This window comes from Salmo salar, chromosome ssa15 (genome assembly GCF_905237065.1).
Source record: "Salmo salar chromosome ssa15, Ssal_v3.1, whole genome shotgun sequence".
NCBI lineage: Eukaryota > Metazoa > Chordata > Actinopteri > Salmoniformes > Salmonidae > Salmo > Salmo salar.
The window spans coordinates 38,145,760-38,169,732 of record NC_059456.1 but is presented as its reverse complement, the minus strand read 5'-3'; the positions used below and the strand labels follow the sequence as shown (position 1 = coordinate 38,169,732).

The following is a 23,973-nucleotide window of genomic DNA, read 5'->3' as shown; positions in this document are numbered from 1 at the left end:
AAGACAGTCGTGAAAAGGGCAAGACAAAACGTTTTCCCCTTCAGGAGACTGAAAAGATTTGGCATGGGTCCCCAGATCCTCAAAAAGTTCTACAGCTGCACCATCGAGAACATCCCGACCGGTTGCGTCACCGCCTGGTATGGCAACTGCTCAGCATCTGGCGCTACAGAGGGTAGTGCATACGGCCCAGTACATCACTGGGGCCAAGCTTCCTGCAATCCAGCACCTATATAATAGGCGGTGTCAGAGGAAAGCCCATAAAATTGTCAGAGACTCCAGTCACCCAAGTCATAGACTGTTTTCTCTGCTACCGCACGGCAAACAATACCGGAGCGCCTAATCTAGGACCAAAAGGCTCCTTAAAATAACAGCATCTCCCCCAAGCCATAAGACTGCTGAACAATTAATCAAATGGTCACCGGACCATTGCATTGACACCCCACCCCCCCCTCCATTTGTTTTGTACACTGCTGCTACTCACTGTTCAGTATCTATGCATAGTCACGTCACCCTACCTACATGTACAAATTACCTCTAACCTGTACCCCCTGTACATAGTCGTGTTATTGTGTTACTGTTTATTATTTTTTACTTTAGTTTATTTGGTAAATATTTTCTTAACTCTTCTTGAACTGCACTGTTGGTTAAGGGCTTGTAAGTAAGCATTTCACGGTAAGGTCTACACTTGTTGTAGTCGTTGCATGTGACAAATAAAGTTTGATTTGACAGTCGGTGGTGAATCGGAGACAAGTTTCCTCATGTGTCCTGTGTCAAGGTAGCCATGGGGTATGAGAGCGTATCTTAATGAAATCTGACATGGGATTCATCCAAAAGCATCCTGCCAAGGTTAATAACAACCCTGCCTTTATCTACAGCAGGGTTTGATCTTGACAGTTTTCTTATTTGATTTTGACCCCTCTCTGAATCCTTCTGGGAGAGTAATTGAAATAATGTTCAATATCCCCAGTGCCTGCAGGTAAAGTCATGGACAATGTGTTCTCAAATAACAAGCTTTTTTTCCTTCACCACAAAATACTATTGACTATAAAATGTGCATTTTTTTTTCTCTCCATAAATGGCATATTTCCTGAGAAAGATTGAGATGTCAGACTTTCTTTCTTGCAATCCCTCTGGAGCACATCTTTGGTTGCAATCTTGCAGTACATTTCCTACCCACTCATAGGTACTGTAGCGTTAACATGCTTACGCAGAATAAGTGTTTTCTGTTAAGCCTGCAGTGCCATTTCAGTCTGAGGTCAACCGGAAAACGCTGAAGCTGTTTCCTAAAATAACATATTGTTACAGTTCCTCCCAGCAATACCTATTGGAACTAAGCCCTGGGCCACAGCCATCTGCTCTGTAGCACAGCCCAGGCAATCCTGCCACCTGATAAGACAAAGAAATCAAATCACTTTAAACTCCTGGGATTATGGCACGACACATGCAGACAGTGCAGTGCACTACATTCCTCTCTCTGGCAGAGGTATTAACGCAGCACAGCAGCCTGAGCCCATCCTCTTGAGTGATCTCACTTCAGAGAGAAATCCACTGGGGAGAAGGGATGGACGGGACCACTTGGCACGGCTGGGCTAAAGGGGAGAAATACATTCCTTCAAGTGTGGTTGTCATCACTTTACAGAGAGCAATCCTCTCCATTTCAGAAGTAAATACAGGGTGCTGGGAGCTAGCTGGAGCTAAATCAGAGATAGAATGAAACCAAAGTGGAACATGCTCCAGAAGAAAGGTTAACAGGGCAGTGCTTGGAGAACAGGAGGGCTGAGAAGGCTGACTCTCTGGCTCCAACTCACTCTGTAACGGCAATATTCCGTTACCAACGGGAATCTGCATCATTAAGATAATATAACTATGTAACTAACGGGTTTATTTTATGTAAATGAGGAAACATGTTTTAACTGTGCTGCAAGGCTTGCGACTAATGTTTCCACTACTGTAACTTTTGCAGTTGGTGACACAAGCCCATGATTTGGTCGCACAAAAAACAAACATTCTTTAGCGCCATGCAATAAAAAAAAATTTGTAATCATCTTACACAGTCATTAAAGTCATTCACAGTTCTTTATTTAGAAGTGTCATAGACTACTGAGATGGAATTCAATAAATACTGTAAGTTGTTTCATCTAACATGTCCAAGCAGGAATGCATGACACAAGATAATTTGGATGTGCAACCTAATCCAATGACTTGTCAAACCAAAATTCATGACATTAGGCTATTGTTGTTATATTTTACTGTCAAAATAGGGTTCCAGAATGGTTCAATAGAGATGAATTTGCCTACATCTTTATGTGCACTAATATCACATAGGCCTGATTCATGATTTAGGGCTAATTGACCCAAGGAAGTGGAAACTCATAACGCATGAGCCTGATCGCTAACTCTAAATATAAAACCCACTCTAGAAGCCATGTATTATTAATGTAATGTCCTAAAAAACTTTTCACCAATGAGGCCTGTGTATACACTTGCAACGGCCGATTCGCATTTTGCACAATCCGTATCTCAAAACCATATAAGATATCTCTTAGGCTAGGCATTTACATTTTTTCAGATATCCAAATACTCCCCCCCCAAAAAAATTGCCATTTCACAAGCATGTGAAATGTCAGAATAATAGTAGAGAGAATGATATATTTATTTCAGCTTTAATTTCTTTCATCACATTCCCAGTGGGTCAGAAGTTTACATTTACTCAATTAGTATTTGGTAGCATTGCCTTAAAATTGTTTAACTTGGGTCAAATGTTTTGGGTAGCCTTCCATAAGCTTCCCACAATAAGTTGGGTGAATTTTGGACAATTCCTCCTGACAGAGCTGGTGTGACTGAGTCAGGTTTGTAGGCCTCCTTGCTCGCACATGCTTTTTCAGTTCTGCCCAGAAATGTTCTATAGGGTTGAGGTCAGGGCTTTGTGATGGCCACTCCAATACCTTGACTTTGTTGTCCTTAAGCCATTTTGCCACAACTTTGGAAGTATGCTTGGGGTCATTGTCCATTTGGAAGACCCATTTGCGACCAAGCTTTAACTTCCTGACTGATGTCTTGAGAAGAGGTCGACCGATTATGATTTTTCAACGCCGATACCGATTATTGGAGGACCAAAAAAGCTGATGCCGATTAATTGGCTGATTTTTGTGCAATTTGTATTTATTTGTAATGATGACAATTACAACAATACTGAATGAACACTTATTTTAACTTAATATAATACATCAATAAAATCTATTTAGCCTCAAATAAATAATGAAACATGTTCAATTTGGTTTAAATAATGCAAAAACAAAAAGCGTTGGAGAAGAAAGTAAAAGTGCAATATGTGCCATGTAAGAAAGCTAACGTTTAAGTTCCTTGCTCAGAACATGAGAACATATGAAAGCTGGTGGTTCCTTTTAACATGAGTCTTCAATATTCCCAGGTAAGAAGTTTTAGGTTGTAGTTATTATAGGAATTATAGGACTATTTCTCTCTATACCATTTGTATTTCATATACCTTTGACTATTGGATGTTCTTATAGGCACTTTAGTATTGCCAGTGTAACAGTATAGCTTCCGTCCCTCGCCTCGCTCCTACCTGGCCTCGAACCAGGAACACATCGACAACAGCCACCCTCAAAGCAGCGTTACCTATGCAGAGCAAGGGGAACAATTACTCCAAGTCTCAGAGCGAGTGACGTTTGAAACGCTATTAGCGCGCACCCGCGAAATAGCTAGCCATTTCACATCGGTTACACCAGCCTAATCTTGGGAGTTGATAGGCTTGAAGTCATAAACAGCGCAATGCTTGAAGCACAGCGAAGAGCTGCTGGCAAAATGCACGAAAGTGCTGTTTGAATGAATGCTTACGAGCCTGCTGCTGCCTACCACCACTCAGTCAGACTGCTCTATCAAATCATAGACTTAATTATAATATAATAAACACACAGAAATACAAACCTTAGGTCATTAATATGGTCGAATCCGGAAACTATCATCTCGAAAACAAAACGTTTTTCCTTTCAGTGAAATACGGAACCGTTCCGTATTTTATCTAACAGGTGGCATCCCTAAGTCTAAATATCCCTGTTACATTGCACAACCTTCAATGTTATGTCATAAGGATGTACAATTCTGGAAAATTAGTTCGCAACGAGCCAGGCGGCCCAAACTGCTGCATATACCCTGACTCTGTTGCAAGAGAAGTGACACATTTTCCCTAGTTAAAAGAAATTAATGTTAGCAGGCAATATTAACTAAATATGCAGGTTTAAAAATATTGTGCATTGATTTTAAGAAAGGCATTGATGTTTATGGTTAGGTACACGTTGGAGCAACATGTACCTAAGCGATTATATGCAACGCAGGACAGGCTAGATAAACTAGTAATATCATCAACCATGTGTAGTTAACTAGTGATGATTGATTGATTGTTTTTTTTATAAGATAAGTTTAATGCTAGCTAGCAACTTACCTTGGCTTCTTACTGCATTTGCGTAACAGGCAGGCTCCTCGTGGAGTGCAAAGTAAAGCAGGTGGTTAGAGCGTTGGACTAGTTAACCGTAAGGTTGCAAGATTGAATCCCCGAGCTGACAAGGTAAAATAATCTGTCGTTCTGCACCTGAACAAGGCAGTTAACCCACCGTTCCTAGGCCGTCATTGAAAATAAAAATGTGTTCTTAACTGACTTGCCTAGTTAAATAAAGGTGTCAAAAAATATATATAAAAAAAGACGCCAAATCGGCACCCAAAAATACTGATTTCCAATTGTTATGAAAACTTGAAATCGGCCCTAATTAAATCGGCCATTCCGATTAATCGGTCGACCTCTAGTCTTGAGATGTTGCTTCGATATATCCACATCATTTTCCTTCCTCATCCTGCCATCTATTTTGTGAAGTGCACCAGTCCCTGCAGCAAAGCACCCCCAAGGCCGCTCAGCAAGGAAGAATCCACTGCTCAAAAACCGGCATAAAAAAAGCCAGACTCCTGTTTGCAACTGCACATGGGGACAAAGACCGTACTTTTTGGCGAAATGTCCTCTGGTCTGATGAAACAAAAATAGAACTGTTTGGCCATAATGACCATCATTTTGTTTGGAAGAAAAAGGGGAAGGCTTGCAAGCCAAAGAACAACATCCCAACCGTGAAGCACGGGGGTGGCAGCATCATGTCGTGGGGGTGCTTTGCTGCAGGAGGGGCTAGTGCACTTCACAAAATAGATGGCAGCATTAGGAAGGAAAATGATGTGGATATATCGAAGCAACATATCAAGACATCAGTCAGGAAGTTAAAGCTTGGTCGCAAATGGGTCTTCCAAATGGACAATGACCCCAAGCATACTTCCAAAGTTGTGGCAAAATGGCTTAAGGACAACAAAGTCAAGGTATTAGAGTGGCCATCACAAAGCCCTGACCTCAACCCTATAGAACATTTGTGGGCAGAACTGAAAAAGCATGTGCGAGCAAGGAGGCCTACAAACCTGACTCAGTCACACCAGCTCTATCAGGAGAACTTGGCCAAAATTCACCCAACTTATTGTGGGAAGCTTGTGGAAGGCTACCCGAAACATTTGACCCAAGTTAAACAAATTTAAAAGGCAATGCTACCAAATACTAATTGAGTGTATGTAAACTTCTGACCCACTGGGAATGTGATGAAAGAAATAATTCTCTACTATTATTCTGACATTTCACATTTTTTAAATAAAGTGCGTGATCCTAACTGACCTAAGACAGTGAGTTTTTACAAGGATTAAATGTCAGGAATTGTGAAAAACTGAGTTTAAATGTATTTGGCTAAGGTGTATGTAAACTTCCGACTTCAACTGTACATACATACACACACACACAACCGTTCAAAAGTTTGGGGTCACTTAGAAATGTCCTTGTCCATGAAATCATACATGAAATTAGTTGCAAAATGAATAGGAAATATGGTCAAGACGTTGACAAGGTTGTAAATAATTATTTTTTTATTGAAATAATTATTCTGTCCTTCATTTGCAGCAATTACAGCCTTGCAGACCTTTGGCATTATAGTTGTCAATTTGTTGAGGTGTTCTGAAGAGATTTCACCCCATGCTTCCTGAAGCACCTCCCACAAGTTGGATTGGCTTGATGGGCACTTCGTACGTACCATACGGTCAAGCTGCTCGCACAACAGTTCAATAGGGTTGAGATCCAGTGACTGTGCTGGCCACTCCATTATAGACAGAATACCAGCTGACTGCTTCTTCCCTAAATAGTTCTTGCATAGTTTGGAGCTGTGCTTTGGGTCATTGTCATGTTGTAGGAGGAAATTAGCTCTAATTGAGCGCTGTCCACAGGGTATGGTGTGATAGCCTTCCTTCCTTCAAGATCCCTTTTACGCTGTACAAATCTCCCACTTTACCACCACCAAAGCACCCCCAGACCATCACATTGTCTCCACCATGCTTGACAGATGGCGTCAAGCACTCCTCCAGCATCTTTTCTGCATCTCACGAATGTTCTTTGTGATCCGAACACCTCAAAAACATAAGATTTGTCTGTCCATAACACTTTTTTCCAATCTTCCTCTGTCCAGTGTCTGTGTTCTTTTGCCCATCTTAATCTTTATTGGCCAGTCTGAGATATGGCTTTTTCTTTGCAACTCTGCCTAGAAGACCAGCATCCCGGAGTCGCTCTTCACTGTTGACGTTGAGACTGGTGTTTTGCTATTTAATGAAGTTGCCAGTTGAGGACTTGTGAGGAATCTGTTTCTCAAACTAGACACTTAATGTACTTGTCCTCTTGCTTAGTTGTGCACCGGGGCCTCCCACTCCTCTTTCTATTCTGGTTAGAGCCAGTTTGCACTGTTCTGTGAAGGGAGTAGTACACAGCGTTGTACGAGATCTTCCGTTTCTTGGCAATTTCTTGCATGGAAAAACCTTCATTTCTCAGAACAAGAATAGACTGACGAGTTTCAGAAGAAAGATCTTTCTGGCCATTTTGAGCCTGTAATCGAACCCACACATGCTTATGCTCCAGATACCCAACTAATCAAAAGAAGGCCAGTTTTATTGCGTCTTTAAAATCAGAACAACAGTTTTCAGCTGTGCTAACATAATTGCAAAAGGGTTTTCTAATTATCAATTAGCCTTTTAAAATGATAAACTTGGATTAGCTAACACAACGTGCCGTTGGAACACAGGATTTTCACCATGATAGAACTGAGTGTTTTGCATTGATCTCTTTTGGGTCTTGTGGAAACTGTTCAGTGGGAGCCTGTAATTGCCAATGAAGTGGGGAAAATAGTATACTGATGTCAGGGCTGACTGGAGGGCTAAATGCACAGAAGTAGCTCAACACACGGTTATAAAAACTACATTCAAAGGTTTGTTGTTTTATGGAATTAAGTATTATAAAAACAGTGGGCTTCTAGCTCAATATTGAGAGTTGAAAAATAAAAAAGTATACCTGTTGAGATTTCTAGCTCACTCAGGAAAAAAAAAAAAGATATATATAAATAGATAAAAGAGAAGCAAATGGGTCTGATGTGTTCAATTAAATGGGGAACGAGTGATTTCTTTAAGTTTCTTAGATGCTCAAATATGTTACGTTATGTGCGCATGCGTAGCTTCATTAGAGACATAAATTACAGCACCTGGTAATCACTTCCCCGTAGACAATCATCAGGAGCACACAGCCCGTTGGTATGTAACTGCGAACTACTCAGTCTAGCATTGATGTTTAAGTCAATTATATGTTTGTGCACTGAACGTTTACCTCACTGTGTCGGTGTTAGTTAGCCGGGAGTAACTTGTAGCTCGCTGGGTGTGGTAGCTCAGCGACCCAGATGCTATATAGCATTAGGCTATTATTATCAGCCATTTGCATTGTGCTGATTGTTCGGAGCACTCTGCTGGTTTCTGGTGGCGGTGGTGATAGCGGTGGTTTGGTTCGGTGATCCATGGTGGAGTGCCGCATTATGTTGCGTTTGTGTGTAAATCCTTTGGACGAGGCATGTGGTGGCATGGGTTCTGTGTCCTGTGACAGCGTTCATAGCAACCTGTGACGGCAGAGTCACTGTGCGCATGCTCCTCTGGCGCTGGGCATTCTGGGTGATGTAGTCGGTGCTGTTTTAAGCCAGATTCGCCACATCTTTGATGGTGTTGCAGGCTTATTTGATTTATTATTATTATTATTATTATTATTATAATATTACTTGAATAATATATCTGAATAATATATTGTCATTACTTGTTTGTTGTATTTCAGGTTTATGACCTGTGGTCATTTGATTTAAAATAAAATTAAGGACAAAACACGAGTCATGACACTGTGTGCTTCCTGGTGAGCCTTTTCGGAGGGCTAAATAACGAAAATCCGAACAGTCATAAACCACCGGTTCTCCTTTACATGGATAATGCAAGTGCTAGAACATTCGTCACGAGACTAACTTCTGATAAGCAAACAGTCCACCCATAAAGCTGTCTGCTCATCTGCTGACTTACTAGGCAAATCATTAATGAGTGAAAGCCAAGAATAAGGATAGAGTCTACAGTTAAAGGACTACTTAAACCCAGTTGGCAGAAAACACTTGAGCTTGAGTTAAACGCTAGAAAAGTTGGCAAGATGGCAGCATCAGAGGAGGAGCTGGAGAGGTTAAAACAGAAGCGGTCAGCAGCCCAGACTGCGTTCACTAGAAGAGCCAATTACCTCACCTCCAGAGCTAGTGCACTGGGGGAAAGTGAAATGAGAAGTGAGTGGAGGAACTTTAAAGTGGATCACTCCAGAGTCAGAGATGCAGGGTTTGAGTATGCCACGGCCCTGAGAGAAGTGGACGATGATGAAGCCAAAAAGAAGGCGGAAAACATTGACGGAAAAACAGCAGAATGTGACTGTAAGTTTGATGAAACTGAACAAGTCATCCTGATCAGATTCTGGACAAGGTTCGCTGAGGCGGAGATTACCACCCTCACTGAAGAGGCTGGATCAGCCATGGACCAGGCCGAGGACACCGATCACCACCACCACCAGGAGGGAATGTGAATTGATTCATAGGAACCTGGAACGGGAGGTCAACAACTTCGAACGAGGATTGGATGAGTGGAAAGATTTGATCCCTCGGTCCAAGGCAACAGAGTCAAAGGACCAGGTCCGGAAGTTGAAGAAAAGGCGTGAAAAACTGTGGGATGAGTGGGCATGGAAAGGCGGTTCTCAATCCGACGACGAAGGGAAACTGGGAAAAGTGAAAATTGTGGAGCAGGAGGAGCCAGTTGGGACTTACAACTACAGGCCCCAGATCAGCCTAGAACGTGCACGCTTGCCCATGTTTGCTGGTAATATGAGGGATTACTACCGCTGGAAAGCTGAATGGGAGGACTTGCAACGTCTGGGAAACCCTCATGGATTGGAAAACGTGAGAAAATTCCATCTCTTGGGAAGCCTAGATGAAAAAGTCAAGAGGGACCTCGTATTGTCCAGCTGTGGATCCGCCAACGACGTGTTCAGGCTCCTGGACAACAAGTACGGAAATAAGCCAAAAATAGTGCTGCTGATTGCACACGAAGTGCAAGGACTTTGCCCCATCAAAGGAAACCATCCAAGGAAGCAATCGAACTGATTCAAGCTGTGGAGAGAGCTCTTCGTGACCTACAAGTCTTAGGGGAGGAAGATGCTGTGAAGAACCGAGTGGTTGCGCAGTTGATTGAAAGTAAGCTTCCTGACTCCATGAAAGAAAAGTGGATAACACACAAAAATGACCCTGGAAGCGGGTTTTCACCACGCAACCACTTTGACTGTCTACTGCAATACTTGAAGAAGCAGGAGGACATTCTCGAGGAGCTAGACCAGCTACAGCCTAGCCCGGCGGACAATACTGAGAGGTCGAGCGAGAAGAAAAAAGAAAGGAGGGCATTCACCAGAGCCACATCAGGAAACACCCTAAAGGGCGCTCAACCAAGCTCATGCATCACATGTGGAGACAACGAGCATGGAAGTAGGCTGTTCGCCTGCAAGGTCTTCAAGAAGCTCAATCTGACAGGCAAGAAGGCTCAGCTTAGGAGAGCAGGAGCATGCTTTAAGTGCTTGCGCCTTCATGGTGACGATGGCAGCTGCACACAAAAGTATCTATGCTCAAAGGATGACTGTCAGAAAGAGGGCTCTTCAGACCATAATTACTTGCTCTGTCCAAAGTCACAGATCAAGAAGAAAGAGGAAAAGAGCGGAGAGCAGAGCGACGCAAAATTGGGGAAAAGGGGGCTTGGACTAACCAACAAACAGGAGGAGCTCCTTGCCAAACTTTCTCCAGAGGTGCGAGCAGAGTTCAAAGAAGCCTTTTCAAATAAGATCACGACAAAAGTGTGTGCTAGCATTGGTTGTGAGCCAAAAGAGTGCCCTGTCATAATGATGCTACTGGATGTGACGACAAACTCTGGCCAGCTAGTCGGTACATTGATTGATCTCGCTTCAGATACTAATTATATCTCTAATAAAGCAGCACAGCGTCTCAAGCTAAATGGTGAGAGCATTAAGTTGATTGTCCAAGGTGTTGGAGGGATGGAGAAAACCATTACTACCATGAAGTATACCCTGAGGCTGAGAGTAAAAACTCCCAGAGGTACAATAGCAGAGCACAAACTCCTCTGTTACGGCTTGGAAGATGTTGCGAAGGTGAACCAAGCTGTCACGCCACAGCAACTGCAGAAGTTCTTTCCAAATGTTCAACTCAAGGACTTGGTCCGGCCCGAAAAGATCGACCTGTTGATTAGCCACAGAGAGGGTCGCCTTGTCCCACAGCCAGTCAGAGTAGTTGGAGACCTCGTCCTCTGGGATGGTCCCCTTAGGAAGACTGTTGGTGGAACGCATCCTGACCTCTTTGAAGTGATAGACCTAGCAGTGCACAGGTCTGAAACACATTTCGCTAGGTCAATGAGAACAGCTTCAAGGGCGTACAAAGAGATTCTCGTGAAGACGGGAGGACCCAGTGGAGTTTCGGTGCAAGAAGACGCAATCCTCCGAAACACTGCAACTACCAACAAATACGTTTTTGAATGGTTTAAGTGGGACAGTATTGGCGCCGCCTGTGATCCTCAGTGTGGTGGCTGCAGATGCGGTAGGTGCCCCCCTGGAGGCAAGGAAATGACCCTAGGAGAGGAAAGAGACTTGGAGAAAATAAAGGAATGTCTGACCTACGTGCAAGCTGACAAGCACAGCGAATCCCCTCACTGGGACGCAGCTTACCCGTGGAAAGGAGACCCCACAACACTGCCTGACAATCGACGTGCAGTGGAAGCAACCTTTTTAAACACTGAGAAACGACTGGAGAGGGAGCCGGAATGGAAGGCTGCGTACAGAGAGCAAATCCACGATATGGTCTCAAGAGGGGCTGCCGTTAAAGTCACCCAGGAGGAAATCGATAGCTGGAAGGGACCTAAGTGGTATATCAGTCATTTAGTTGCTCCTAATCCTCACTCAACCACTACCCCTGTAAGAATTGTCTGGAACAGTAGCCAAGAATTCATGGGAATAAGTTTAAATGACCTACTGTACAAGGGTCCTGATGTCCTAAATCAGATAAGGGGCGTGCTTCTGAGATTCAGGACTGGGTTGTACGCCGCCCTGAGCGATGTGAAAAAATGTACAACTCTGTCTGGCTAGAAGACAAAGAAGTACACCTCCATAGATTCCTCTGGAGAGACAATCCCGAGGAGGTGATCGAAGTCTTTGCTGTCGTCAGGGTCAACATTGGCGATAAACCTGCTGGTTGTATCGCCCAGGTGGCAATGAGAGAAACAGCCAACCTGCCCCAGTTTGCAGACATGGTTGAGGAGCGCAGAGTTGTGGTAGAAGATAGTTATGTGGATGACATCTTGACGTCCCACAATGACTTGCAGATACTGGAGAAAATCACCAAAGGAGTGGAAAAGATCTTAAAGGCTGGAGGCTTCTCCCTTAAGCCATGGGTCTTATCAGGCCAAAGTGGGAGGTCCGCAACCACAACTGATGCCAGTATCAGTAAGACAACTGTGAGTGTGCCCAAAACGCTGGTATTACCCAACCAGATGCGGAACGAAGAGAGCAAAGCACTTGGAGTCGGCTATGAACCAGAGACCGACAAACTTCGTGTGATGACCTCTGTAAATTTCTCAAAGAAGAGAGGAAAGATGAGAACAGGAGTCGATTTGCGCGAAGAGGAAGTCAGAGGTAAAACTCCAAACCCATTGACCCGTCGGATGCTGCTAAGCCAGATCGCTGGATTCTACGACCCCATTGGTCTTGCCACACCCGTAAAGCAGAAAGGGGTTATGCTTGTGAGAGAAGCTTACCAAGAAGCGAGTATAAGCAGTCCAGTTAAGGACACTTGGGATGACCCACTCTCACCAAAACTACGAGAGGCTTCCATAAGACTCCTCGAAGAATATGTGAGACTTGCCCAGATCAGGTTCGAAAGAAGCCTCACACCAACTGGAGCCATAGGCCATCCAATGGGAGTCACGTTTTCAGATGGGAGTGAGGCTTCCTACGGCGTGGTGCTCTATCTCCGTTGGGAGACGGAGAATGGGGTCGTAGTGAGGCTGGTTGAGTCAAAAGTAAAGCTTACCCCTCTCAACCAGAAAGGAAACGTGATTAAGGCAGAGGTATGTGGTGCTGTCTTTTCGATCCGCCTGAGAAAATACCTTGTAAAGCACTGCCGCATCAAGGTCGCACGCTGGGTCCACTTCGTGGATAGCCAAACAATCCTGGGAGCAATTCACAAGGATAGCTATGGCTACCAAACTTTCTTCGCTAACCGCATCGGAGAGATCCAGAAGGCTGGACCAGTGGAAGACTGGAGGTGGATTGAGGGCAACCTGAACATAGCAGACATCATCACAAGGGGAGCAACTCCTGAGGAACTCGATGAAGGGTCAGAGTGGCAACAAGGCCCAGAGTTCCTGAGTTGGCCTGAGGCTGAGTGGCCTGTGAAGACGGCCAGTGAGATAGTGACCAGCGTGGCTGATGACGTTAAAAGGTTGCAGAGAAGAGCGTTCTCAGCTGTAGTCACCAGGTCTCAGGCAGAAAAATTGTCAGGCCCCAGCAATACTGATGTTGGGGCAGACTTGCAAGACTCCGCACCGTGACCGCAGATGAAAGACCAAGGTCCAATTCCAGCAGTAGAGAGGCCAAAGAGGAAGCCCTGGGGTGTAGCTCTAGTGAGCCTTGTCGGGCCCGAACGATTCAGTAGCTTGTCTAAATTGTGTGGAACAATCGCCTGGGTTCGAAGAGCGGCAGAATCCTGGCTGAGGACAAGCTACCAAGCCTCGAGCTCAGCAAACGGGGAGGTGAGGGGCCCCAGGCTGTCTGTGGGAGAGAGAACAGCAGCTTTCCAAGACCTAGCCCTTGCAGCCCAAGACGGCGTGAACTTTCAGGATACGACCTTAAACCGCCTTGTTGTGATGAAAGATGACAACAATGGACTCTTACTTTGTGGTGGTAGAGTCCAGTCTTGGAATGAAGACGGAACCGCTGTACCTTTAATCCCGTTCCGGTCGTGGCTGGGGGCCTTGCTTGCGAGGGAAGCTCACGAAGTGAATCATGAAGGGGTGGCTGCCACACTGCTGCACACTAAAAGAAAGGCCTGGGTTGTGCAAGGTCGGAGGACAGTGAAGAAGGTGGTCAACAGGTGCATCACTTGCAAGACGCAAAGAGCCCGGCTCTGCCGGCAAGTGATGAGCGCTCTTCCTCAGGAACGTACCAGTAGAGCGAACCCATTCGAGTATACTACACTAGACCTCTTTGGACCCTTTGAAGTGAGGGACGCTGTTAAGAAAAGAACCAAGAAAAAGGTCTGGGGAGTCGTGTATTGCTGCATGACTTCCAGAGCCGTCCATGCTGATCTCATCGATGACCAGTCTTCTGAGAGCTTTCTTCAGGCCTACTCCCGGTTCACTGCTCTGAGAGAGCTACACAAGCACCTGGCCTGTTTGCAGAAGGCATCTGTTGAAGACAAGGCTGACAGAAATAGCACAGAGTGGAAATGGGACTTTCATCCTGCAGACTCGCCATACAGGAATGGAGCAGCAGAGGCAGCTGTTAAGCTCCTTAAAAGAGCTCTTAACAGTCTTGGCGGAACAACTGGCTGCTACACCTGGGGGGAGTTCCAGACCCTTCTCTACTCTGCAGCCAACTTGACTAATGAGCGACCCATCGACGCCAGGGCACAGGAACAAGAGGACTCAGTGGAGTCCTTGACCCCCAACTCCCTTATCCTGGGGCGCACCGGACAGGGAGGTGACATACACAGAAAATCGTCATTCGCAGGGATGTGAGGAGGTTGGTGATCTTGATTCCTGCTGAAGACCAAGAGGAGGTAAGATAAGTCCTCGCCATGGGTACCCAAAGACTGTGACTTGGTGTTCTTTGCTTAGCTAGCGGGTAACCCTGGGAGGCAACTGAGTGCTTCGAGGGCAAACCTACACTCAGTAGGAGGAAAGGTGGTGGAGCCTACCTCCTTAGTTAATACATGTTTGTAAATGCCTACAAAGACTGGACTTTAGTTTGAAATTTTCACTGAGAGACTCAAGAGACTGTGCCCTCCTTGGATCTTCGATCAGTCGGCCAAGTGGGAGGTGTTGAGATTTCTAGCTCACTCAGGAAAAAAGAAAAAGATATATATAAATAGATAAAAGAGAAGCAAATGGGTCTGATGTGTTCAATTAAATGGGGAACGAGTGATTTCTTTAAGTTTCTTAGATGCTCAAATATGTTACGTTATGTGCGCATGCGTAGCTTCACTAGAGACTTAAATTACAGCACCTGGTAATCACTTCCCCGTAGACAATCATCAGGAGCACACAGCCCGTTGGTATGTAACTGCGAACTACTCAGTCTAGCATTGATGTTTAAGTCACTTATATGTTTGTGCACTGAACGTTTACCTCACTGTGTCGGTGTTAGTTAGCCGGGAGTAACTTGTAGCTCGCTGGGTGCGGTAGCTCAGCGACCCAGATGCTATATAGCATTAGGCTATTATTATCAGCCATTTGCATTGTGCTGATTGTTCGGAGCACTCTGCTGGTTTCTGGTGGCGGTGGTGATAGCGGTGGTTTGGTTCGGTGATCCATGTTGGAGTGCCGCATTATGTTGCGTTTGTGTGTAAATCCTTTGGACGAGGCATGTGGTGGCATGGGTTCTGTGTCCTGTGACAGCGTTCATAGCAACCTGTGACGGCAGAGTCACTGTGCGCATGCTCCTCTGGCGCTGGGCATTCTGGGTGATGTAGTCGGTGCTGTTTTAAGCCAGATTCGCCACATCTTTGATGGTGTTGCAGGCTTATTTGATTTATTATTATTATTATTACTTGAATAATATATCTGAATAATATATTGTCATTACTTGTTTGTTGTATTTCAGGTTTATGACCTGTGGTCATTTGATTTAAAATAAAATTAAGGACAAAACACGAGTCATGACATTGTGTGCTTCCTGGTGAGCCTTTTCGGAGGGCTAAATAACGAAAATCCGAACAATACCTACAGTAGAGAAAGTGGAGATGGGCTTTTCAACAAGTACAACAGTAGTTGCTTCCAAATTGCATTTTTAAATGTTATACATAGAGAATGCATTTTTCAGTGCCCACGTATGAGGAAAGTGAGTGAGTGAGTGAGTGAGCTCATCACAGCAGCCGACCCTAACGAAACAGGCACAGACGCAGGGCAGACACAATCATTTCAGGAATAATGAGGATAATGCACTTTACTGTTCGACCAAATCATGGTCTTATCCACGCAAGAAATAGTCCGTTTTGATTGCGGTGTCCAGGTAGAATGTGCAACTCGCACCGATGCTACCAATTAAAAATATAACTCGCACAGCCATTTCAAAGGGTCGCAAAAATGTGACTAAATTGTCGAAGTCTGTAGCCCTGTTGTGTATGATAGTGTTGTAGTTTGACTATTCAGGTGGAAAGCTTTTAAAGCCTACAGCTAGATCCAGCTGTTTATCAGCTCTGTACTTAAAATAGGCTATACAATTAGACTGCCTTGCACATAGTACCCTGTTTGTCCTTGGAACAATATTAAGGGTGCATAATATATCTGCATAATATTCTGTTTTCAGGTGCTTTTATCTAGAAACCCATAACCTGACTCATAGCCAAAGCTAAGGACAAAAGACTGGTTAAGGCCAGTTGCTTCAGAAAAACATGCATCTTAATACCTGCATGATATTGCCTTGAACTATATGGAGCTGGTTGCTATGGCCAACTTACAGTCTTGACAGCCATCCTATATAACATTCAACGGACAATAAAATACCGCTCTCGCGCAGGCAGCGGTACAAGAAAAATAAACATTTTACAGAAAGGATTTTGTGCAAACGGTGTAACACAAGATCTGATTAAAAATACCAATAAAGGAAATATAAATCACATGGATATTAGGCTTCCGTTCAAAAATATGATTACAGTAGGATAAAATATGGCCCATCAGTTTGAAATGCCTTTGCATCCAAACTTTATTTTCTGCATCACTCATTCAGGTGACTATGAGATTGAAACAAACATCTAATGCTGTGCTGTAAAGCTGAGAAATATGAGTCTTGCATCCCAATGAGCTTCAAAATACTGTAGTGTCAACCTACTCGGAATGACACTGCCAACGTTATGAATCAGGACCTTACTGCAGGGAGTAGGAGACAGTGGTTTGACCAAACTAGAGCTTCAGAAACAGACAATGGAGCTGCCTTCTAATGCTTCTGTAGGGCAGGTTAGATGTATCCCCTTTCAGACCCATGTCCACTACTGCAATGTTTTGACTGAGTTATGACTTGGACAAGAGGACACTTGCCACTAGTCTTTAAATCAGTTGAGGTCTGTCTGTGTCTGTTTGACAGGGCGGAACAAGAAAAATAAATGTCTTAACAGATGAAGCACAGACAGAGGAGAGGGGCTGCTGGGGTGTACAAACAACATGGTCACACACACTTTGGGTTAGTTCATAGGACCATCCTTTTGGATTGGTTATCAAATGGAAAACTGCAAGGCTAGAGTAGGTAAAATACTAGTCTGGTGGCCTAGTCTGTCTTGTACTTTAGCCGACTCACATATAATGTACTGAAATGTGAAACCCTGCCACGAGCAAAAGCTGTGCCCACTTTAAAGGGTTAATAGCCCATACAAGGTCAGGTTCTAGGATAATGTGGAACCACTCTCTCTTCTTTACTTCAATGGATCTTGCTCCTAGTGTGGATGGGATACTTGCCTCCTAAATTACCTTGTAGCAAAACATAGGCTTTATTAAAAGGGGTAACAATTAAATGTTCTCAATTTGAAAATGGCTTTAGGATGTGATTAGCGCGCGCACACACACACACACACACACACACACACACACACACACACACACACACACACACACACACACACACAATCAATTCATTCCAGCTGGTGGCATAAACAGCTGTTAGCACCTCGGGTTAAAAGTTATTATTATTGAGCAGTACAAGACACTGAGTAATACAGTAATGGCGTCCCGTGTTCAATTGTATGATTGAATAATACCCATGACCAAACTAGGCATTTCATTTTCTACAAACTTAATGACTACGTTAACTAGCAACATAATTGTTACATTTGCGTTCTGTACAGTCAGAGCATCGATTCGCTGATGGACGCCAGGATCGGGGTCAGTTACCTCCTCAGCACCCGAGCCTTGACAGGTGGAGTAGCAGGGTCACAGCACCTGATACAAGGACCCTTGATACCCGAATATCTAACTATAACAGTTACAATCCTTACCTTTGTCAGCTGTGCTATTTTCTTGCTCATTTTGAGGTGCAGATCTTGGGTATATTCCATGGTGATTGTTGATGATGAGCCAGAATTATATTTCCCTGCTCCGGTCGATGGATTGCCAACAGCAGGGCTGTAGTACTGCTGCCAACCCGCTCCAGTCGCCATCTTCACGATCCTTCAAATGTTGTTACTATAAGAATGTGATGTAGCGATCAATGGCACAATGGTCAAAGCAGGTTCTCCTGCAACGGGATCTTTCTCCTCGAAACCGTAAAATAAAACAACATCAAGACATCAATCTTTCAACTGCTGGATATCAATCTCTCATTTTGCGCAGGGAAAAAAACTAATGCAATAGCTGATAGCATAACGTTGTAATATTTGCCCTTATTTGCTGAACCAATTAACACTGCCTACCATCTTCACAGAAATGTTGCAGTTTCATGAAGAGGTCCTCAGCATTAACTAACGTTAGATGGCTATCGTTAGGTGTAGCAACAGCATTCGTTTGACCACACTCAAATTCCGGAAATTCGTCGATTTGTATTTGCAATAATGAAAGAGCTTGGTGAATTGATGTTACTCACGTTGAACCCGATATTTTGCACCGGAGAGAGCCGGTCCGAAGAGAGGTTTCTTCAATGCATAACTAGCTATGGCAGGCTGAGTGGTTGCTGCACTGCTAAGGACTCGGTTACCATGGATCACTTCAACAGTTTACATGACTGACGTCAGTTCCGTTCGTTTTCACGCTCTCCCCTCAGTTTCATTGATGCGATGAAATATTATTGGTACTGCTACGATGGAGAGCAGAGTCAGCGGAAACCTTCACCACATTTCAATAGTGTTAATCAAAACATTGTAATTTTTGCATATTTTGGGGATATGGTTCAAGGAGAGAGAGAGAGTGTGTGTGTGTGTGTGTGTGTGTGTGTGTGTGTGTGTGTGTGTGTGTGTGTGTGTGTGTGTGTGTGTGTGTGTGTGTGTGTGTGTGTGTGTGTGTGCGTGTGTATGACCAGATCACACATTTTAGGAGGTGTGTGAGGAGGACAAAGCTGGTCATTGATCAAGCTTGCTGCCTGCATGCCTGGAGCACCTATACATAGGAACATTTCCACTGAGCTAGTCTTAAATCCCTGTGCTGAATATAGTAGGCTAGTAACCTCATATAGGAAGAGAATACTGAAGCAGAATATCCCACTCAAACCATAGTCCAATTCATAGTCCTTCCTCTTATTCTGATTATTCTGTCTGATTTCTTTCACTCTCACAGTGGCTGCCTATCAGGCACACAGTTTTAGTTTCCCATTTCACTTATGCTTGGGATGAAAACAGGGAGAAGACACGTTAGCATTCCCTAAAGTGTCATTTGACCTTTTACTGCAGTGGGTCACACAGAGTGTGTCTTGTTAGTCTTAAACAAATCTACTTTGAAATAAAGGTATACACCTCACACACATGGTTATGGGCTTTAAAAAAACAAGACACCTGTACCATGTCAGTTATAGAGTTGATATGTAAAATGTTTTGGTTGCATCCCAATATTACACTTTATATACACCACAGAAGATTGAAATATAACAAAACCGTTTGACATAAACACCGGATTTTCTGCAGATTTTGTGAAATATTGTTGATTATGAAAAATATGAATACAGTTCCACTCATGAGGCCACAAAAGGGCGATTTGGTCATTTTACTGCAGGAAAGGGCTACAACCTCTTAAATGTAACTAAATGTAATCGAAAATGTAATCTATGTAAAACCCAAAAGTAATTTTTTATCATGAGAGGGCCTTATACAATAGGCTAACAAGTAATGCTGCATACTCCAAGAAAGGTTAAAATCTCACCTTTCTGTAACAAATAGCTATACGTTGCTGAGGTGTAGTAACTTTTGAGGACAGAATCTCAAATACACAGTAGAAATTTGATAGAAATATGAAAATAGGAAATATTGTATATTATGTATTTCCTATTCAACAAAACTGCATGAATAAGGCTTGAAATGCTTATATAACTGTGATAGGCTAAATCTTATAGTTAGTCGTTTTATTAATGTATATCTTAATGTATATCTTAATCTTAACTATAAGATTTAGCCTATCACAGTTAATACAACATGCCCCAAAACTATAGGCTATTACACCATTACTGCATGTCAGCCGCATGAAACATTCGTGAATTTACTGGAAACCAGGTGGTATACGCTCCAAATTGAGTTGTGGTTTGAGGAGAACACTTATATTTTGTCAAGGCGGAGATGAGTGGCCGAGACCGAGGCGCGCGTGGATAACAGCGGAGGCATCAATTCAGGCTACAAGACCTAATGACAATCGCAGAACTTCATTACACTACACGTAAGTGTTTTGTAACTGATTTCTCTTTCCATTCATCAAATTGCGGGTGCACAGTTCACTGTTGGGGTTTGGATGCCGAAATTATTTTGTGAGTGAACGAATGTGCACAGGTAGCCTGCAGGAGTGCCTTTTTTTAAGTGATTGTTTGACAATAACATTAAAACATCATGACTGGTTGTGTTTATGCCACATTAAAAGCCTTAGACGGCGTGTCCATAAGGATAGGGGAAGCTAAGCTTTCCATAAAGTACATTTTATTAAATTTCCCAAATTATTTACCCAAATTAGCTTTCTCCTGTCTATAGACTACAGAAATAAATAAAACATCATTGGTCTACTATGCCAGAAAGCATGATTTGGCCAGAGAGGTTCATTAGCTTCTTAAAAAAAGATGACTGTTTTAAATCACATAACCTACAGTCACATAGCCTACAGTCACAAAGCCTACAGTCAGAAGGGCAATCATACCAAATATGATTGTTAAATTGACTCTGTCAGTGAAAAACAGAGAGACCCAGCCATGCATATTGCAATTTTTTAAAATACAATCACAGAAAAACTGTTTGGAAAGCAAATTGCTATTGCTGTAAAGAGATGACAATGAAAATACTTTTAGTCATCAAAATTATTAACTTAATTGGCACTAGCAGAGAACATTGACCAAGGTGAGGTGCATATTCACTTTCTTTATCATTGGGTCAGTCCCAATTTTGTTTGTTTTTGGACAATAATTTCCTCCTCCAGGTTAGATGGACTTCATATTGTATTTGTGTCTCCCCTTTTCGTAGGCCGATTAAATGGATCAGAAAATATTGTTTTTATTGATCTGTTTGTTTGTCAGTGTCAGCAGAGTAGGCTACCCTTGTAACGCCCTGGCCATAGAGAGGGTTTTTTTGTTCTTTATTTTGGTTAGGCAGGGTGTTACATTGGGTGGGCGTTCTATGTTCGTTTTCTAGTTTTTTTTGTATTTCTTTGTTTTGGGCCGTGTGTGGCTCCCAATCAGGCACAGCTGAAGTTCGTTGTTGCAGATTGGAAGTCACACATTAGGAGCATGTTTTTCCTTTGGGTTTTGTGGGTAATTGTTTCTGTTGAGTGTTTTGCACCTGACAGGACTGTTTGGCTGTCAGTTTTCTCGTTTTGTTTTGTGTAGTGTTCTTTAGTAAATTAAACTTCAATGATGAACACTAACTCCGCTGCGCCTTGGTCTACTCTCTCTCCCGACAGCCGTTACAACCCTGTAATTTTTGTAGCATAAAAATAAATGCTTGTGCGTTGGGTGTTAAGTACTGGTAAGAAATAAAATCTACTTTCACCTCTGCTTATGTAAAATACATATTTATATATTTAGTGTTAGAGAAAATGTATATATTTTCTTAAGGTCTCTGTTGATCAAAATGTCTGACCCCATTCCTGTGAATGTCTCACAGAGCTCTAGCTTGGCCTCCTGATGTCACAACTTCCGCCGAAGTAGGTTCCTCTCCTTGTTCGTTCGGCGGTCGGCGTCGCTGGACTTCTAGCCATCATCGATCCACTTTTCATTTTCCATTAGTTTTTTCTTGTCTTCCCACACACCTGGTTTCAATTCCATCATTACATGTTATGTATTCCCCCCATGTCCTTGTCCGGAATTGTTTAGTGTAAATGCTTGTGCACGTTATGTCTGGTGTGCGACGGGTTTTGTACCCATTGATTGATTGTTCTGTTTTCCGGTGGTTTTTATTATTAAACTGCGCCGTTGGAAACAGAGTTTTTGCTCTCCTGCGCCTGACTTCTCTGCCGCCAGTACGCACCCCTTACACCTGAACTCATTAGGAACTCACCTTTCATCTCATATTAATCTTGTCCATCTATGACAAACAAAGTGTTTTCTGTTTAAAATCAATTAAATATTTTTGATTACTGGCTGTAAATCGATCTCTGAATGTGCTACAGTGATGAACCCACTCTCTCCTGCTGCACTATGAGAAGGATTCCAGGCATATGCATTGTTATTGGCTGTGACATAGGGTTCAGCAAGGGGTTGATGGACAGTCGGAAGGGCATCCCAGCTTCAAGTGGAGTCAGATTCCACATCATATTTCACACAGGCAGAAGAGACATCTTCCTGTGTCCGTGAGAATCAGGGCTACCACTCAATGCAATCCATTTCGATCTATGGTGTCCACATATCGATTTATAGGCGAAACCAGTATCAAGACCACGCAGGTCTCCAAAAGAGGGGACTTTACATCGAAGAGGTTTTAAAACTCACTTTGCTGCTTTACTACAACATCATCATGTTATGTCATAAAGGTTAACAGCACAGCCCTAGGATATTTGAGACACCTGGGTATGTTCCTTCAAATCAATACAGCCTGAAAGCTCGCAGTGGAATTCTCCCTGGCTTTATCCACTGTCTCTGTGCCTCCTGTCTGTGAAATGAAACAGCTAAAAGGACTGGGAGAAACATCATGGGGGAATTGGGTAGATTGTCCTTAAGAGGCATAGAGGCATGGCTGGCACAAAAACCCTGACATGGAAAAACATCAATACTCTAGTTGTAGAGAATGAAACGGTCTTTGAGAGTACAATGTGAGGTGAAAGCATTTGAACCAGGGTTTGGATGGCTTGTTACTTTGTGATCTTGGAATAGGAATCAGACATACTGTAGGTCTTGTGGTTTGGAGCCCCGAGCAGCCACTTGGAGCCGTGTTGATTGTGGTGATTTGTAAATAGGCCACATTCTCATTTAACTTTCTGTTGATGAATAATTGAACAGCCTGCTCTGACTGAAGCATCTCTTGTGGATTTTTTTCCAGAGTTGTGCTGTTTAGTTGGCACATTAGGAGAGGCATGGGGACTGCTAAAAATGTGTGCCGACCAAAATCATTGGCACTGTGAAGACAGATGAGAAATCTGGTGCAGGAGAGAGATGCACCAGGGAGTATGGATTCTGGTGCAGTAGAGAGATGCACCAGGGATTATGGATTCTGGTGCAGTAGAGAGATGCACCAGGGATTATGGATTCTGGTGCAGTAGAGAGATGCACCAGGGATTATGGATTCTGGTGCAGGAGAGAGATGCACCAGGGATTATGGATTCTGGTGCAGGAGAGAGATGCACCAGGGATTATGGATTCTGGTGCAGGAGAGAGATGCTGTTAGAGATTTATATAGCTGCAGTTTTATTGCTCAAATCAAATCAAATCATATTGGTCACATACACATGGTTAGCAGATGTTAATGCGAGTGTAGCGAAATACTTGTGCTTCTAGTTCCGACTATGCAGTAATATCTAACAAGTAATCTAACAAATTCACAACAACTACCTTATACACACAAATGTAAAGGGATGAACAGAATATGTATATATAAATATATGGATGAGCGATGGCGTGCGGCATAGGCAAGATGCAGTAGCTGGTGTAAAAGACAGTATATACATTTGAGATGAGTAATGTAGGATATGTAAACATTATTAAAGTGGCGTTATTTAAAGTGACTAGTGATACCTCTATGTGAACATTATTAAAGTGGCGTCATTTAAAGTGACTAGTGATACCTTTATTAAGTCTGTTTATTTAAGTGGCCAGAGATTTGAGTCTGTATCTTGGCAGCAGCCTCTCTATGTTAGTGATGGCTGTTTAACAGTCTGATGGCCTTGAGATAGAAGCTGTTTTTCAGTCTCTCGATCCCAGCTTTGATGCACCTGTACTGACCTCGCCTTCTGGATGATAGCGGGGTGAACAGGCAGTGGCTCGGGGGGTTGTTGTCCTTGATGATTTTGGTGTCCTGGAGGGCAGGTAGATTGTCCCCGGTGATGCAGACCACACTACCCTCTGGAGAACCTTGCGGTTGAGGGCGGGGCAATTGCCATACCAGGCGGTGATACAGTCCGACAGGATGCTCT

The 23,973-nt window shown here is 43.4% G+C and overlaps 1 protein-coding gene across 10 annotated transcripts in view; it reads right to left on the bottom strand.

Moving 5' to 3' along the window:
* The window catches only part of LOC106571378 (protein FAM184A), a 107,708-nt gene extending 89,274 nt beyond the window's left edge, over positions 1 to 18,434 (bottom strand). For 9 of the 10 annotated variants that reach the window (XR_001320920.2, XR_006759173.1, XM_014144395.2 and 6 more), the window contains exons 1-2: positions 18,314 to 18,434; positions 17,730 to 17,916 (exon numbers count right to left, since the gene is read on the bottom strand). Coding sequence is in view for 8 of the 10 variants with exons in the window: in XM_014144395.2 (XP_013999870.2) it covers positions 17,730 to 17,891 (162 nt within the window). In the remaining 2 variants the exon portion in view is untranslated. Of the gene's footprint in view, positions 1 to 17,729 lie in introns of all 10 variants that reach the window. The other variant, XM_014144394.2, reaches the window with a different exon arrangement.
* Positions 18,435 to 23,973: the final 5,539 nt, after the last annotated feature.